Source organism: Seriola lalandi, unplaced genomic scaffold (genome assembly GCF_002814215.2).
Source record: "Seriola lalandi dorsalis isolate HSWRI2012SDOR001 ecotype SW California unplaced genomic scaffold, Sedor1 jcf7180002054816, whole genome shotgun sequence".
Classification (NCBI taxonomy): domain Eukaryota; kingdom Metazoa; phylum Chordata; class Actinopteri; order Carangiformes; family Carangidae; genus Seriola; species Seriola lalandi.
Window position 1 is genome coordinate 975033 of NW_019525369.1, and position 19134 is coordinate 994166.

At 40.0% G+C, this 19134-nt stretch overlaps 1 protein-coding gene across 2 annotated transcripts in view; it reads left to right on the forward strand.

Moving 5' to 3' along the window:
* The window catches only part of igf2bp1 (insulin-like growth factor 2 mRNA binding protein 1), a 69060-nt gene that overhangs the window by 29550 nt on the left and 20376 nt on the right, over positions 1-19134 (forward strand). For both annotated transcript variants that reach the window (XM_023426220.2, XM_023426219.2), the window contains exon 3: positions 12859-12907. In XM_023426220.2, the coding sequence (XP_023281988.1) occupies positions 12859-12907 (49 nt within the window). The remainder of the gene's footprint in view (positions 1-12858; positions 12908-19134) is intronic.

The window sequence follows — 19134 nt, forward strand, 5'->3', positions numbered from 1 at the left end:
CCCCTCCGCCCCGCAGTGTGTCCATAACATGAAGTGGTGGCTATAGGCATCACAAAATGGCGAACAGAGGGGGAGGGAGGAGAAGAGACTAAGGGAAGGGCTGGTGAAGGTGTAGAGCATCTCGTCAACTAGCTCCTCTCACTTTATAGGCTTCAAATTAGAATTAGACTTCTCCAGGAATTTAAACAATCCTCAATTTTATGGGTTATTTTATGTGTGAGGTATTTAATCAACTCCCTATCAGCACAGGCCTACGTGAGCTGCACCCGCTGCTCTGATTATTCTCCTACATTTCACCACGCAGAGGCTTTTCTCGCGATAATAACGTAACAAAATTAATCTCGAGGTAGACGCGCATAAAGCTATTTCAAGTTCTTTTTAATGAAAAAAAAGAAAAAAAGAAGTGTAATTACATAACCGCCGGTTTAGTCAGTTCCACCTTCTCAAAATGGAGCCTCTCGCCTCTCCAAAATGGAGGGCTGCCTGTCGCACCAGCTGCAGGCGGGGTCAGAGTGGAGAACACAGCCTGAACTTTGACCCATACTGTTGCACCCCCCCCCTCTTTTTTCCCTAAATGAATTCCAGAACTGAGGCCTCCCTCTCTCTCCAACATGTCGCCCACCCCTATGTTAAATTGTAACTTCACTCATTCCGCATTTTCCTTTGTACAGCAGCAGGTTACTTATTAAAAAAAAAAAAAAGTCGCATTGAGAAATTTTGCTGTATATGCGTATGTTTTTGTGTTACGTGATATTCTATGTTATGTTACGTTGCTATAAGTCTGCAAACAGGCGGTGCTCATCCGTATCATTCATATCATGTCATGTAATAAACAGTGTTAATGTTTCTCCCAGAAGCCGACGTGGCTCGTTGTAGCCTGTTCTCCTGACGTGACTGTGGGAGCATCAATAATGATGATAATCATTTTTAGGAATTCGCTCAAAATAATACAGAAAATAATCATTAAAAGAAAAAAAGTGTAACTTGATATGTATTTTGTTTGAAGAGAAAATAGGATTTTGTTCTGCTGTTTAGGCCAGAGGAATAATTTTCTGTATCTATTATCTTTTTTTCCCCTGATTTTATAATAGCAATGCATAAGAAATGAAGAGCTATAAAGGGAAGGCAATGCAGTAATGTGCAAGTACACACACACACACACACACACACACACACACACACACACATAAATATTTTATACATGAGTGCCTTTGCACATAGCAGCGCTGTCAGCCCTCTGTAAGATGCTCTTGGTTGCATCATTATTAAGTTTTGATTGGACAGGAATCACCTTTAAATAGGGTTTTAGTGCAGGGGCCATTGTAGTGAGAGGGGCAGAGTGGGTGTAAGTTACCAGGGCCCAACAAAACCTGAAATTAATTTGACATTATGAGCACAAAATGTAAACTATTATTGTGTGGGTAATAAATAGTTTGAAAAGTTACTACTTGTATCTAGTGCTTCTGAGGCCCCTCCCCCCTCTGACAGGTGCTAATGGTTTAGTCCAGTCCTGCAGTCAGATGGACAGGTGAACTTTGAGGCAATCATGTGATTTAAAAAAGTAAAAGTTGGCCACAGCTGAGTGAACACACTATGTCAGACTGGTTTATATTTATATGTGACATGGTTGATGAATGAAGCAGTGTTGCGTTCAGGTTGAGAAGCAGCTGCAGCACCATAATCATCATCTTGTCATGTTACAGAGGATGTCACAGTGTTACAGTCACATCATGAATTGCACGGGAAATTTTATTTCAGTCATTTTCAGCAGTTTGCACTAAGAGGAGATTTGCAACACTATAAAGTTGTCTGTTTTATTGCACAATGTTATTTAAATTATTATAATTTTAACATGCTTGTAATACACAATGCTTTTATGTTTACTGTTATGTTATTTAACATGACTTTCCGTATCAAGTGTTAATACATGGTCTACTTCTTTCATATATCTTTGTGTCTTTATGTCTGTATAGTTTTATGATGATGCTTATATAGTGTTGCAGGCTGGGCTATAGCACTAGTGGGAAACTAATTCACCTTAATTCTGCAAATAAAACTTGATTTGTGTGAAGTCTTATTTGATATATTTTTTAATTAAAGGAAACTCAGTAAAAGAGTAATCCTGAGTGAAGGGACCAGAGTAAGATGTCTTTCTACCTTTGTCCAATGCTCAGGGTTTACTGACATAAATAATATTTTGTAATATTCTTATAGAGTGAAAACTTCACACAGTGACTCAGTCTGTTGGGAAAATATACTGAGACTTTATTAAATAAGTTCAAAACACTTGCTGATTACCATGATAACCACTACAAATGCACAGGCTTACACTGGTTGATTTAGGTGTTTGTATAGGCGTGGCAGTCGATTATTAAACAGGCACTGCTCTCCAGCTGCATATGTACGGGGTCCAGATGTTTATGCTGGTTCGTTGGACCGGTGGGTTTGTGTCAAGTTAGCGAGATGATCTTGATCTTTTCCTCTATAAATCTGGGTCAATCAGGGAGTAATGACAGCTGTGATAGGGCGGCTATCTCTCTGTTTGAGAGAAGATGTCCCAAATGGCAGGAAATGGTGCCACCCATACGGGTTGCACGGAGGTGTGAAATGAGCGCTCCTCCTCATTTACCCTGTAAAAAAAAAAACACTTGCTCTTTCCCATCACAGTTCTTGTTCACACTCGTGCATTTACACATATTTACAGTTGACGGCTGCCACACTCTCCTCCACTGACTGATGTTGCTGCGCTCAGGTTACCCAGAATTCAGTCTCTCTTCAACTACCATTACCTTCTCCTTCCTTACTCTTCCTCCTCTTCCTCTCTTCTTCCTTACCCTTGATCTCACCACCTCTGCTGACTGGTTTTTCTCTCTCCTCCAGGTATTAAAATTAAGCTTTTAAGTGAACCTTTGATTGAAATTTTATTGTTGTGTAGATTTCAAAAATTATAACAGAATGAGGAAAACTGGCAAAACACCTAAAGAGTGTTTTATTACGAGGTTATTTTACATTCAATCTCCTTCTTATCATATGATCCGCAGCTCTAAGAAACTGTGTGTGCCTCGCCTCAAAAATACATGATGTGCCGACACTCTCACTGCACATTTCTCTTCCATAGATACCACTTTATGTGCAGAAAATGGTGCATGCATGGTTTTTGTGCGTACGCATCATTTATGCATCTGGTCCCAGGAGAGGGACTTGAGGAAAGGGGAGGAAGGGACAGCAGAGAAGAAAGGTGGAAGAAAGACAAGACAATAGGATGAGGCAACAGAAAAAGAGAGTCGAAGTTACAGAGAGGAGAAAGCCGGCTCCCTGGATATGAGGAAAATTAGATTATTGGCAGTTCAGCAATTTATAAAATTCAAGAAGTTAAGCTGGACACCTTCGGTTTCTGTTTCCATATAAATGTGGTGCAAAGTTCAGGGAAAAGAAAAAGCAAATTAATTTGTGGTTCCTTTTAAATACTATTACTACTCAGGAGGGGGCGCAGCCACCACAATTAGCAACTTTCCTCTCTGTGTTGTAGTGCATCATTACTGTTTCCTTGGTAATTACATCCAGGTTTTCAACTAAACAAGTGGATTAGAAAGTGATGTAATGATAAACCAGACATTTTGATGATTTTTAATTGTGTTGAACTTTAAATTCAATTCAGTTTTAATTATTTTTATTTATATAACATACATTATCTCAAGGGATCTTACAGAGTGAGAACAAGACCTTACAATATTATAAAGACAAACCCAACTCAGGGTTCAGGACTTATAACTTAGGGTGGGCAGCCATCTGCCTCAACTGGTTCGGTGGAGAGGAGAGAACTGAAGGAGAGAGGAGAAAGATCTGGAACAGTTTTATGTATTCAGGCACTATCAGACTGTTTGTTATAATATTAATGATATAGTATATTATAGTGATAATTTTAGGTGCAATAATGTTATTAATAATAACAGCAGCAATGATGGTAGCACCATATAAGAAGTACTGCATCAGTTCCCCCAGAGGCCATAGCGTCAGGAGCTGACTTGAGCCAGCCCTAACTATAAGTGCAAAGTTTTAATTCTACTCTTACACTTAAAACCTCCCTGAAGGCTTTGCCTCCCATTCTACTCTTAAAAACTCCAGAAACCACAAGTAGTCCTGTGTTTAGAGAGTGATGTGTGCTGTAACAGGGTATCATGAGGTCGTTAAGATTCAGTGGAGGCTTTGTACATAAGGAGATGGGCTTTGAAATTGCCTCTGGATTTCAAAAGGAACCAATGTAGAGCGGCCAACACAGGAGAAATATGTTCTCTTTTTCTAGTTCCTTCTAGCATCTTGGATCAACTGGAGGACTTTGGGGTCATCCTGATAATAAGGAATTACAATAGTCCAGTTTAGAGGTAACAAATGCAAGGACTAGTATTTCAGCATCCTTTTGAGACAGGATGTTTCTTAATTTCACAATATTTCGCAGGTGCAAGAAAGCTGTTAGGTACTTGTCTTATGTGTGAAGTAAGGGACATGTCCTGGTCAGAAATGACCCCAAGGTTCCTTAGAGTTCAACTGGAGGCCAGGGTAATGCCATCCAAAGTAATTATATTATTAGATAATATGTTTATGAAATGTTTATGGCCAAGTACAATAACTTCAGTTTTGTCTGAGTTTAAAAGTGAACAATCACAGGTCATCCAGGTCTTTATGTCTTCAAGACATGCCTGAAGTTTGGCCACCTGATTAGTCTCATCTGGTTTCATAGATAAGTACAGCTGGGGGACATCTGTGTAACAATTGAAATTTATGTGGTTCTTCCCGTTAATATTGCCCAAAGGAGGCATATATAGGATGAAAAGTATCAGTCCTAGCACAGAACCCTGTGGAACTCCCATGACTAACTAACTGTGTGCATTGGGGAGTCATTATTAACATGAACAAACTGGAATCTATCCAGTAAATAGGACTTAAAACCAGTCTAGGGCGGTTCCTTTACTCCCATTGACATGTTACACCCTCTGTAACAAAATTGTGTGATTGATGGTGTCATGTCTTGCCGGACAAGTATAGAGACGAGTCCATTATCTGAGGCCGTGAGAAGTTTGCTGGTAACTTTAACCAGTGCTGTTTCTGTGCTATGATGAGCTTTAAATCTTCAAACATTCCATTCCTATGCAAATAATCTGACAATTGGTTTGCAGGAGGTTTTTGGTATTTGTAAAGAAGCTCAGAAGTCATTACTACTGATCAGTAAAGCTATGACTCTATCAGCTTGGCCTAAGTGCTGGTGCCTGTGGTTCTGGCATTACAGAAGGCTTTGTTATGTTATTAGATTTTTCCAGTCTAGGCAAAAATTTCTCTAGATTGGTGGAATGGCACTTCCTTTACAGCTTTCATGATGTCTGTTTTAAAGCGTGCATTTGTGTCTAGCCTCCTGATTCACTACCTTCTTTTCAGAGGGGCAACAGTGTCAAGTGTTGTATGGAGTGTGTCTCTATCAACAAGATCATCAACTTGTGTGGGAGTAAAGTTGAGATAGCTGTCCTTCATTGTATTGACACATGCTATTGGAGTAAATAACAATGGAATTTGGTTACAGCATTATCAGATAGAAACCTACTCTAACGGAATGTTTTCCCAAATGGTTCGCTAGCTTTTGCTTACACTTTTCTCTACTTCATCTCAACTCTTCTCTGCACCAAAATTCATTCATGCAGTATCTAATTTACCTGCTGAAATGGCAGTCTTAGCGGTTCAGAAACAGTGATAATGGCTGTGTTTTTTGGAAGGGTCTATGGGTGGAGCGATAAAGATATTTCGTTGATGGAGAGACATGGAGCTAGCTGATAGGATTTTGGCTGGTAACAAGGTTAATATGAATGCGTAATGATGATGTTTGGTTGCTCCTCACCATTAGAAATAAAAAATTCATCTGAGATTTTATGCTGGCCAGATAGCTCTTATAAAATATTAACCCCCTGCACTTCCATGCTCCTCTAGCTTGCAGTCAACGTGTGCTTTGTATTTGGGGACATTTGAGAGCATTGAGTGAGTAGTAAGGTTTTCGTAATGGTAGCAGGTAATGGATATACCGGAACCCACACGCTCTAAATGTGTTTCGTGCTAGTACTCACAGATGGGACCAGAGCACTAAAAAATATCCAAATCACACAGTTATCTTTAAACTGCTTCTTTAGAAGGAATAGTTTGTCATTTTTTAGATAATTCATTTCCTGCTGAGAGTTGGAAATGAAGATTCATACACTTTAAGCTGTCCATTATATATAAGCTTACAACCAATTCTTATTAACTTAGATTAGCTTAGCATAAATACTGAAAAAAGAGAGAAACAGTTAGCTTGACTCTGTCCAATGATAACAAATTCCACCTATCAGCACCTCTAAATCTCGTTAATAACATGATATCTCTTGTTTGTTTAATTCATATCAGTGTGCTAAGAAATAGCCAAGCACCCCTCTAATATGGCAAATTGTTTTTGCTTTTTGGTTTTTGTACATATCAAACAAACAAGTAGATGGATTTTGTTAACTGTGGACCGAGCCAGACTAGCTGCAGTCTTAATGCAAACCCAAGCTAACCTTGGCTGGACGGACAGACAGGGTGGTATTCATTTTCTTGTCTAACTCTTGGCAAGAAAGCGAGTAAGCTACAGTGGCTCACTATCAGAAAGTGATTAGACGGGCCGAGACTAGCTGGTTAGCATGCTAACTTCAGTAGAAGAAAAGAAGCGATAGAAATAGAAGCAAAACAAAAGTTAACATTGGGATTGCTTTCCACGGCTGGAGATAGCTTTTGGCAAGTAAAGGAATAAAGCTTGATGCTAAACCCGCAACGTGTCTCCTAGACTGGTAAGTGAACAGCTGTTAATTCTAACAGCTATGTTTGCTACATAGCAATAGCAAACCTTACAAAAGGGGCCTTTAAGGGGAACCTCTTGTATGTAGATGGAAATTATACATTTTGCTGAATCATGTTTTGTTTGTTTCAGAGATTTATAGCCACAAGCTATATTGTTTCCTTATTGTTTTCATTCAATTTTCCTTTATTTTCTCATTTGATTGTCTGTACGGAAACTGTAGCTGCTTGTACAAAAACAAAACAAAACAAAACACAGACATTGCATATTTGTGCCTGTTCATTCTAGAGATGATGACTGTGGTGGTTTATTCTAATGTTGAATACAGACTTGGAAACATTGCAATTGCCACTGTTGAATCAACAGTGTTTAGGAAGTTTCTTGTGATACCAGTGAGGGATGCTTTACATTGCTCATGTGGTCGTTTGCATCACTGACCACCTTCAAATGTAGCCTGAATCATCAGGTTTCTGTTGGAAGGATTTGGCACAAACATTTTCCTATTTATCCATTCTTAATGATTATGTCTTCTCTGGGCATAAACAACTTGAAACTGTGACTGAGAGTGAAAACTGGGGGTTGGGGTTAGGGCTAGGTCTTAAACCACACAGAATTCTTTCACCTTGTTTATTGAGTCTGTTATGCTCATTTGTTAAGTGTGGTCCCGAAGCATTGTGGGTTTCCGCGTAGTTTGTTGGTGAAGTCACTTGGGACCCTTGCAGACCAGTGCTAGTACTCAGTGCAGTGAAACTGTGGATAAAAGGCTTTGCGATATATTGACGAGCCCTTGTGTAGCAGTCAGCTGGAACCATAGGTACTTTGTTTTCCTTTCACAGGGAGGGTTTTTCCCCAGTTGCATCATGTTGATGTCGGTTCCTGTTGCCCTTTTTTCTTGTGTTTGATGTGACGTAGCACATTCCTGAAACCTGATTCAACAATTATGGATGAATTAAGTCACTCGAACACAAATCGAAAACAATGAACTTTAGCTCGACCACACGTCTTCTTTTCCTTGCACACTCAAGATTCTTCAAATATGTCTTGTCAATATGAATGAATAATTACCTGAGTTAGCATGTTAAAATGATCACCTGCCATCTGGGTTGAGTACACTCGCCTGAAAAAGTTGTCAGTCAAACCCGTCAAACAGGCCTCTTTCTGGCATTGAAAATTCCCACTGGGAACCATAAGGCACCGCCAACATACACATACTTGAACACATTATCCCTCGATTTCATAGTCATAATTCATCCAAGACTTTAGATGACTGTGTGGCTGTGAGTGGCATCATGCCCATGTTACTGTGTATAGGTTATTATATGAATGTGTGTATCTGACTGACTCTTGGATTTATCAGTTTTAAAAGAAGCACTGCTGTGTAACACACACACACACACACACACACACACACACACACACACACACACACACACACACACACACACACACAGTTTCCCAGAAACTTTGCTGTTAGTGTAGCTACACTACACAACACCAAGTAGATGAATGTAGATGTTTATAGGAAGGTCAGTAAATCATAGATAGCCCTTTCCAGTGCTTTACTGTGCATTCACAGTGGGCAACCTGATCAATAAAATCACCAGAGGTCCATTCATGGCCTACAGTGCTGAGCAAATACAAACACTCAGGGTTTCATTGTCACTGGTTTTCACAACTACAGGTCTAACTGGCAACTTCGGCCATAATTTAAACTTTCCAAGTTCTCTATAACTTGTTGTGACGTTTTTAAAGGTGGGTCGACAACATTTCCCATTTCCTGACAAATATAAACCAACTGGATTATCACAAAACTGAAAACAGGCCAGTTTCAGTAGATATATACACATACATACACACACACGTGCATATATATATATATATATGTATGATTAATTATAAATACAATTAAAATAAAAGATAACAAATATAAGGTATATAATAAAAAAGTAGTTAAGGTACAATTTCTAAAGGAAAGTCAGAAAACTGACCTATATTTATGTAGGTGCATCTCTTTTGTTGTATTATGCTTTATAGGTTGTGAAACAAGCCCAAACCAAAATTGTTTATACCTGCTGTAATTTGAACAGAATACACACTTTTGGAAAGTTACAAAAATTGTTGAATCACTGTATTGTTAAAAAGATGTGGAGTCGGGGGGGTTCAGATGCTGTTTGTCTGCACTCCAGTGAAGCATACTGATGCTTTAAGACTTTCTGAGGTCACCAAGAGCGCCTGACTGCATCTTTAGACAGCCATTTAGTAAAGAACAACACATCAACAATATCACTTCACTATCAGTTGGGGTCAGCATGCTAATAATTGGGAGGAGGTAGTTTTGCTGGGCAAGTGTCACTGTGCAACAATCTATGTCTTGTGACAGTTACAGTTGCTGATGCAGTTAATTTTGAAGTAGCACCATGTCTGGAAGTGTAACAAGCAAGTAGCCTATATCTCTGTCAGTGTAGGTCTGGGTGATGTGAAATGACAAATCAATATTTACAATAATTATTTCAAACTTTTATCTTGATTAGAATAAATGAACTATCACTTTGGAGCCTATCGGTCACTCTCTTTTTTTTTTGAGCCATGAACACTTCATATTCGACAATGTGATTGTGTTCCAAGTGATTAAACAAGCTTTTGTTGCTGACATAGTTTTTCTGCAGTGTTTGCATTTGATCCTTTTTGTTCGGTGTCGTCTTCACTGAAGCCAAAACAAAGGACACATCCTCTTTTTAGGTAGAAGCTGCTCGGTTTGAGGCCCAGTGTTTGCGCTCGTGTCGTCCATATCAGCAGCTTCACTTTGAGTGAACGAGGACTAACGTTAGTTGGATTTGGTGGAGGCACGTGACTGAACAGGACGTAGTATTTTCCAGGAGGGGACAGTTCATGAACGCAGCATTGGGGAAAGTCTGAAGTGAATTAACAGTCATGAGCGAGATGAAGTCGTGAGAGGTTTTTTTTGTTTAATCGTCCAGCTCTACAGTGTGCTAACGAACATGTATCGCTCTGTAGATCATTAGGTTGAAAAGGAAGTCTCTGAAAAGGAGTGGGAAGCTGCTAATGTGGGGGAGGGGAGGGGAGGGGTGGGGAGGTAGGAGGCACAAAGAATGGAAAGGAAAGCAATGTTGATGATGATTCTTTCTCGAAAGATCATACTGATGGGGTTTACATATTCCTCTGTCCTCTTTTCTCCTTTAGCTTCATGAAAGGGTAGCAGGCTACAACGCCCTCACATCCACAGACACACCTCATTGTGCTCCTGGGGCCACCTCTGTCTGGTCTGAAGACCTACGACCCTTGGCCTTTGACCCATCCTAGAAGCAAAAACCTTTCCCTCCCCTTTGGTTCTGTTCTCCACCTCCTCCTCCTCCTCAAGGACCACACTCCTTTTCATTCTCTTGGCTTCTTTTCTTTCTCCTCCTTCTTTCTCTCCGGCCCTTTTGTCCTGCTGGAGGCCGGAGCTGAGCGTGGATTTAATGCCTTCACAGCTGAGGGAACCTCAACAGCTCCAGCTTTTACGTTCACGACTTCTCAAGCTTCACTGACAAAGTGTTTCCATCTTGGATGCATATCAACAAGGAGTCACGGATGAGTGTCCCAGTGAAGTGTTTCCTCGTTTCAGTGGTGCAAATTTATTTTGAATTAAGCATAATTATTATGTTACCCACCTCAAATTCTATTCAACAATTTGTTTTTCAGGTATATGTGCAATTAACGGCAAATACCCCTTATACTAATGACACTGTGTTAAGCACTGATTGATAATACAACGCCATGTCACAGCGCTGGGAAACAAAAGGTGCAGAATCATAATTTGAAAGGTTTATTTGGCATTCAGCTCAGGGTGACAGAGGATGGGCGAGCTAACAATGCAGCCCACCTCCACGTAGGTAGAAGTCAGAGATATTTAAAATGAAATGAGAGAACAGAAGAGTGAACGAGCGTGTAAGCAAATGTGAAGCGTGTTGTTTTGTTGTCCGTCCACTCGCCCATCCATCGTCTTTCCCCACCCATTCCTAACCTGTTGCCATGGTTTCAGCCAATGGGGGTAGTCGGTGGGTTGGCAGGCGGCGACGACAGGGGTCGAACAAGTTCGCTGATGTTGGCTGGATGGGGGTTGGGATGTGTGTGTGGGGGTGATGGTTAGGAATGGCGTTTGAGAGGATAATGGGGGGTTGATGTGTTGATAAGGTAGAACTGCATGTGTGGGGTCACGGGGGCCTTTTGGCGTGTATGGTGGGAGGTGTGCATGTGGAGGTGTGGGGAAGGGGCCTGTTTTTTATGTGTGTTTGGCAGGTTTGGGGGTGGAGTTAGTGATACAGCTCAGCATTGATTGAGGATCAAAGGGATTTTCCATTTTTTTTTGGATGGGGGGGTGTCAGGTATTCTGGATGCACAAAAGACTATTCATCTGTGCTGGAGCCTCCTGGGGGTTTGGGTGGGGTTTAGTTGGGGAGCTGGAGATGGGGGTTGGTTGTTGTTGGTTTGGGTTTAGGGCCATTGATACACATTTGGGCGGGTTGGTATAGTAGAGATAGTAAAGGGTGGTAAAGATGGGACATTGCACTGTTTCACATTATTATCTAGAGTCATTTCCAATGAGTCCCCATAGCACAACTCTTCAATATAAGCAGCTTCAGTAAGGAGGTCAAAGGTCAAAGGTTCAGCACTAATACGACAGATGCAAGAACAGTCCTATAAAGGGATGGGTTTCCTGTAGTCGCAACTAAAGCTCATGTCAGAAGCAAAAGGAAAATTGTTATGGTTTCCTGTTTATGCTCCATTTTCAGTAAGGCAATTTAGAGAACAAGCTATTTAAATCCATGCTATTAAATGCATATGAAATATTTTTTACATGCAAAGATTCATAATAAATAATTATTTCCAATCAGTTTCTTCAGCATTTACTTTCTCAGAGTCAATGATGAAACCATGACTGATACGATACTCAAGTGTGGGAGTTCTCACTCCGATCAAAACCCAAGGTCACCATAAAAGAGCTCTTTGTGTTCCTAATGTATTGAAGGCTGGCGGGGAAGGAGTGTTGTTACTGAGGATGTTTATCTGCAACAGTAAAGCAGCTTGTACCACTTGGGTTACCAGCCCTGTTAAGACAGAGATGCTCATACGTTACTTAACTTTTAATCGTGCAAACACACACACTTAAACATGTTTGATACATCGTCTGTTTCAGTACAATGTAGTGCTGTGGATGAGTGATGTGTTCAGGGACGTAGCTGCAGACTGTGTGAATGGTGACGGCCTGGTAAAAACTAAAAACTACTATGTTTTAGTTTTAAAACGCATCACTTGTGCTGTTTACTCCTGGCGTCCACACTACTGTGGAGTTTTCGAGCGCCCTAAAACGGACACTTTTGGAAACGCTGACTGTCGCTCCCTATTGGTTCTTATCAGCCTCGATACCAGTGAAAGCATTATGACTAGCTTTACTGACATTGTTGTCTTTGCTAACAGCTGTTGAAGTTAAATTCTGCATTTTAACACTGAAACTGCCTTTTCCGCAGTATTTTTTGGCAACTAAATAACTGTAGAGATCTGCTTCCTGTTTACACCAGCTAGCTCGCACATGCCCAGTGTAGGTGAAGAGACGTGTATGTGTGTGTTTTCCGGTGTGTTAGTCTGGACAGAGATTGTTTCTGATATGGAGCTAAAACGGCCATCTGCTCAGAGATTGTTTTTAAAACGTTGTTTTGAAATGAAAACATAATAGCGTGGACGTATCTTTATACCTGTGCTCTTTGTGCAGCACTGGTGTGTATGTGGTATAACGCTGTGTGATGTAGTGGTGACACACCAGTTTGATTTACCTGTTTTCCTCTTTCCACCTGTTTATCTCTCAAGTAAGTTCTGGTTTCTTTCTCTTCGTTTCACTCTCTCATCCCCAAACCCTCAGTCTGGACAGTGTTGCACCTGTCATCAGTGTTTATTGTGTTTCAATATTCATTTTTAAACTTGCTAACATCTGGTTTGTTTTCTCTCTTCAGGACCAGGAAACTGCAGATCAGAAACATCCCGCCTCACCTACAATGGGAGGTGAGTTCACCCTCATCATTTCTCTTGTTTGGTTCATTTGCACAGTGTATCACTGTGACTGGACTCTGCTCACGAGTACAACCCATTACCACCACCCACAACATCTTCTCTTGACATTCAGTGAAATAAGTTGTTCTGCTGTATGGATACAGCCTCTTTAAATGAACAAGCCCTCACACTGGCATCTGTAACTAACAACTTGACATGGACGTTTGAACTTCTCTTCTGAGCTGGCAGCAGTGTGTGGCATGGCAGGTTTCCACTGAGGAAACTAAAAGTTAGTTTCTTTGTGTAAGAATTTCTTTAGCCAGTCAGCTAGCCAATATGCCTTTCCTTTTTTCAAAGCTTTTTTTTTTCTGTTTTCTCTAGAAATGTGACACAGTTCTTTCCCCTAAATATGATTGCTGACTGAATGTCCCATTCACCCCGGTGGTGACTGCAAACAATGTACAATGCTCAGTTTTATTTATATTTGAAACAGGGTGTGTCCATCTAATAACAAATACAGGAGGATATTTTTTTCATCATTTTTCTGCCTCTGTAAATTATCACTTGGACTAATTCTGACTTTTTTGATTGTAAATTCCAAAGAAGAGACAAACTTCATGACCCTGTTCATAGGTTTCAGGAACAGCAGCCAGGAACAGTGAGCAGCTCTGGGTCATTTTCAGAGTTGTGCTTACAAAGTTCTGGCACAAACAAGGTCCATATTTTACACTCTGGTGTTTTCTTTGAAGTGTTGATCCATAAGAAGATATATTTGTGGTTTTAAGAACCAAAAACCATCTCAGTGTAGTTTTACATCTCCTCTCTCAGGCTTCTCTCTGGGGCTCTAGTTTTCTTCTCTCGCTGTTTTCTTAGTGACCCAGTAAAAATCTAGCAGATTTAAGGAAAACACTCAGAGAAACAAAATCCTGCAATGTTGGATGGTGGGTCCAGTTGGGCAGGGCATGGGGCATTACTGAGAGGGGTGAGTGCTTTGTTGTGACATCACAAAGTTACAGAAGTCCTGATGGCTGCTTTAAAATCAAACAACACATGGACATCTGCCTTTACACTATATTGACCTTTAAGGTAAACAGTCATATTAGAATTCACAAACTTGTGGGAATGTAAGTTTTTATCTGGTGTTGCTGCAGTTTTCACAAAGTGATACGTTTTCTATTGAAGTGAACCATCCTGAGCAGTTTCAATCTGTAGCTCTTAAAGAGAGTCTTACAATACAGAGCAAATGAGTCGAGCTTTGTGCCAGCACTGAGCTCACACATCAGAAGTCTAAGTCATGTCTTTGCACTGAAATGTTCTGCCAGTATAAACCTTATCAGGTCCAACCTGCAGCACAAAGCAGGAGTTACAACAGCACCAGTATCAGAGCGACAGCCAAAAATTTGAATTGTACATGAGTGCAAAGAAGTGATAACCATGCCACAACAGCAGTGGACAGTATTTCTTTGGTTGTAGATGAAGAGGCAATATGCACAACATCATCCTGATGCTCTGGACTGGCTCTGATAGATTTAATAGCTGCCTCCTCCCCACTTTCAGACAGCGAGCACAGGCTGCTGCTAACCGCTGTCCGGCTTGTAAGAAGAAGAATCCTTTATTATCAAAGTATGTTCTTACACACACAGGAAATTAGAGCTCAGCATTTAACCCATTAGCAAGTGGTGAACAAGCAGCTCCAGGGAGCAGTAGGGGGGTTAGGTGCCTTGCTCAAGGGTGCTTCAGCTGTGCATGCTGAGGGAGGGGAAACAGACAGCAGCTCTGTATGCATTATTTATTATTATGCAGAAAGCGAAAGAAAAGGTGCAATAAAGGTAAAACTATAGATGTAATGTACATTTTTATTTGCCTGCATGAACCAAGCAATGCATCAGTTCAAAAGCCTTACACTCCACCACCAGCTTCATCACAGCCGCTGAGAGATGTGCCGTGACTCCGGTTTGCATGCGAGAGTTAACGACATCAGGACACTGACAACATAAACCATGTTTAAAAACTGGACTGTTGCATCTGAAATCAAATAGATGGACTCAGCCTGGGGGGGGGGGGGGATTGCATTAAACAATTCAATTGCATTCAAGTAACTTTTAAAATGGTTTCCTTAACTTTTAGTTCTCCTCTTTTTGTCGCTCCCTGACTCATGTAGTAGTGAACTTTCTCTTACCCCTCGCCACAGCTTTAGAGGAAGGAAACAGTTCTCCACCCAGAAAACGGGGTTCAAACTCTGTTATGTGACACAATGAGCTGCATCAAAGACGTGTCTTTTATAGTTCTCTCCACAGTTTTAGGCTGATAGCTCTTTCCCTCTTCAGTTTAGTTTACTGTGCATCATAGTTACTATTATCACACAGAAGCTCAGTCATTTTTCTGGCACAACTTACAAGGTGCACGGAGAAAGGAAAAGTCTCGAGGGATAGAAACTCCAGTAACATTTGAAGTAATCAGAAGAACTTTTCTAGGGTCATCATCTCAAAACACATCACAAGTAACATTTAACATCTAAAACAACCAATCATATGTGAACGCGTACATATGATTCTTCAGAGACGGGGTGGGCCTGCGGCCATGTGGCTTCAGGCCAATCGATGTCTCAGGCTAGTGGGAAATGTCCAGTAGAGGACACTATGTTTAGCTCATGGACTGCAGAAGTGATTGAGCCAAAGAGGTGGCACCAGAAGTGCATCTAAAGGGTCGCACTTAAGTTTGTACAGAAGGGTACTTACTCCAAAATGTGTCCATTTGATGTGTCAGAGGCCAACCCACCCCGCAACACTTGGATTTAAATAAAGTGCTGTTTAATGAAAGGAAACAATATGCAACATAAAAACTATTCATCATAAAAATACATAAATAAACAGAAATACACCTAAACCACTGCAAATCCAAATAATTGAGATATATAATACATTAAAAACTATAAACACTATAAAAACGTGTTAATTGAATAAAGACCTCATTCATGCCCCCTTGAAATAAACTTGTTCCTCACAGAGTCAACATTACCGCCTCTTTGGCTCAATCACTTCTTCAGGCAAGGAACTAAACATGAGGGCACCCATGTCCTCTATTGGATGTTCCCCACCAGCCTGAGACAACGATTGGCTTGAAGCCACATGACCACAGGCCCAGCCCCCTTTGAAGAAGCCCCATAGGCAGATATGTATGTGTTCACATATGATTGGCTGCTTTAATATTTTTCAGTCTCATACTTACCTTATTTAAATGTTACAATATAAATATATATATATATATATGTATGTGTGTATGTCTGTATGTGTATATATATATATATACACATACATATGAAACAATACATTCATATGAAACAAACTAAAACTATAATGTAATATTATAAGAATATTATAGGATAATTGTTTTTCCACAGGGCTGGAAGACCAAATAGATTCCTGACAAAAAACAAAAGCATTTAAAAAATACTGTGATTTTACTTCTCTCACTCAAACCCCCCACATGTCTTCAAACATATCATTTCTGTAGACTGTAGAAGTTGTGTAAGAACTAACACTGTATTTCAATATAAAATACAAAGGACAAACTACACTTGCTGTTCAGAGCAGTCAAATTTCTGCCTTCACTTCATCTTAATCTGTTGATTCATCAAACTGCATTGAATGCAGGAGATGAGGCTGGACAGTCACTAGGCTCCATACACGTGTGTGTGTGTGTGTGTTTTTGTGTGTGTGTGTGTGTGTGTGTGTGTGTGTGTGTGTGTGTGTGTGTGTGTGTGTATATGTGTGTGCAATGTTACTGTTTTTGTGAGGGTGTGGCACACAGCCGGACTCTTCTGGCGAGCAAGTGCCTGCGGGATGTCACTCTGTGAGTGCACGTGTCTGTGTGCATGTGCACTTATGAGTATGTGTGTGTGTTTGTGTGTGTGTGCCAGTTCAATTTATGCTGGATCCTCTCCCTCCCTTTTTTTAATCTCTCCGCTGCTCTGACGCTACAGACTGTGTCCACACGAGGGCAACCTCTCACCACAGACCTGACTCGCATGTGGCGTTTACATGCTTCTTTTTATTGTGTCAGCTAATGTCACTGATCCTGTATTTATCATTTATTAATGTTATTTCAACATCTTGACCTTTTAACTTGTTGTTAGCCCCTCACTCCGACACACAACACAGTGTGTATTTAAAGCATAAAAGTGAGTAACAATATAAAGCTATTACTGATCATAGTGTCTGTCTCCATGCATCTACATATTCACATACATATTTATACTTTCATATGCCCACATTTATAAACACAATACAGAACTCATAATTAAGAGAAAACAAAGTAACAGTAATGATGATCATAGTACGAACAAAAACCTTTGATATTTCATTATATAGAAGTAGACCTGCTGCTGCTACAGGTTTCTATTACAATTTCACATTGAATACTTAAATCATCTTCTCCAAACATGATCTGTTCGATGTTTCATCAACAATTATATAAAGTGTAATTCATCACTTACCTTTGGTTTATTTACTTTAAAGGCCCATCTATTTTCCAGCACTTTTTCTTTCTTACTGATTTTATAAGTTACTTTTTCCATACTGTAAATGTCTTCTACTGTTTCGAGCCACGCCGTTTGCATGTTTCTGATCTAGGGCTGAACAATATGCACAACAAATCATATTTTGGCAAATGTTGTGATTGTAATATTAGTCACTGTTTTAGTTGGAGCCATCATTTATACATTTAATTTCACTGAAGAAATGATACAAAAATAATGAAGATGTGAATTACCAAACTTGCATTTTCCTTTACGTCCACTTTATTTATGGTCTGTTGTGACAAATTTTACCTTGATTTAAAAAAAAAAGAAAAAAATGCAGCTCCATGGATGTTGCACAATATTTGGATTCATTATTCTGAACAGTAATGAACACGAAGGGTTAAGTGTCCATCCAGAGGAGAAATGAACAGTTAAGAAAGACAGAGTGAGCTGACCCTGAGGAAACATTCTTGCACTTCAAAATAAAAGCACATTAGGTAAAGTAGAGGACGCAAAGAGGGAAAACATCACCTGGAATCAAATAAAAATATGTAACTGTAAAATGTAGATGTTATATTTATATAATTAGGTGCAGCATATTTGAAAACACAAGCTCTTTAGGAATTAATTCTGTCTGTGTTTGCATATTGTTCACTTTGTGAAAATGTTTTAGAGACAAAGAGACAAAGCACAGGAGGAAAAACTACATTTTGCTATATAAAAGTGTGTGTGGAATCACAGCTTTACATCGGTATTTGTTGTGCTGTGTTGTGTGAACTGGGATTTTACGTAAGCAGCAGTTTACAGTTAGAATCTGCGTCTCAGAAAAAACCCTGACAACCTGGGCCTCTGTTTATTTAACTGAAAGGAAAACTTTGGTCTTGACTGAAAGAACGAAATTGTTGGTTAAGAGAAGATCCTAAATGTGTGCAGTACAGAAACAGATGAACACACACCTCATGAGACATGTTCTGCAATGACAAAATATTAGCTGAAGCAGCATGTGTACTTCATTCAAAGGTGTTTTCAGCCTGTTGTTTGCCTTCGAGTTGAACATTTGATAAGATGATGCCACTTTTTATAATTTATCAGGGAGGATAACAATACAAATGAAGCTGACATCGATTCTGTTTGTAAAATCAATCAATTTCCAAATATCTTCTCTTGTAACCGTAGAGATAAATTCTCCCTCTCATATGATTTCTCTGGTGTACTTTGTTGACCAGCAGCAATATCACAATATTAAGAGACTGTCAGTTTCACATGTTATTTATAAGTGAAGATATGAAGGATTTCACACAAATAAAATGAACTTTAACACGATGTTTTAATTAATAACATCACTGCATAAAATGAAGTATAGATCTGATTTCGGTTTGGCTCCTGATCTGGGATTGGCAGCTCCTGCTCTCAGCGTACATGTGATTAACCATGTGATCACTGATCTGCTCTGAAGCTACTCAGACACTTCACGTGATAAACATGTCTCACACCCAGTAAAGACGTTTGTGGTTGGCTCTTTACAGATTTACATCTGTAGAGTTAATGAGTACGATCTCTGAGGCTGGAGTGTGTCTGCAGCTCCATTGTGGCTCACGTACACACAGTCAGCCTCTCTCCCTCTATCATCACCACCTGCACAGTTACTGCATTTGGACACATACTATTTTGATCCAGAGTGGACTGAACCATGTGGCCCTTTCAGAGAGGGGGGGGGGGG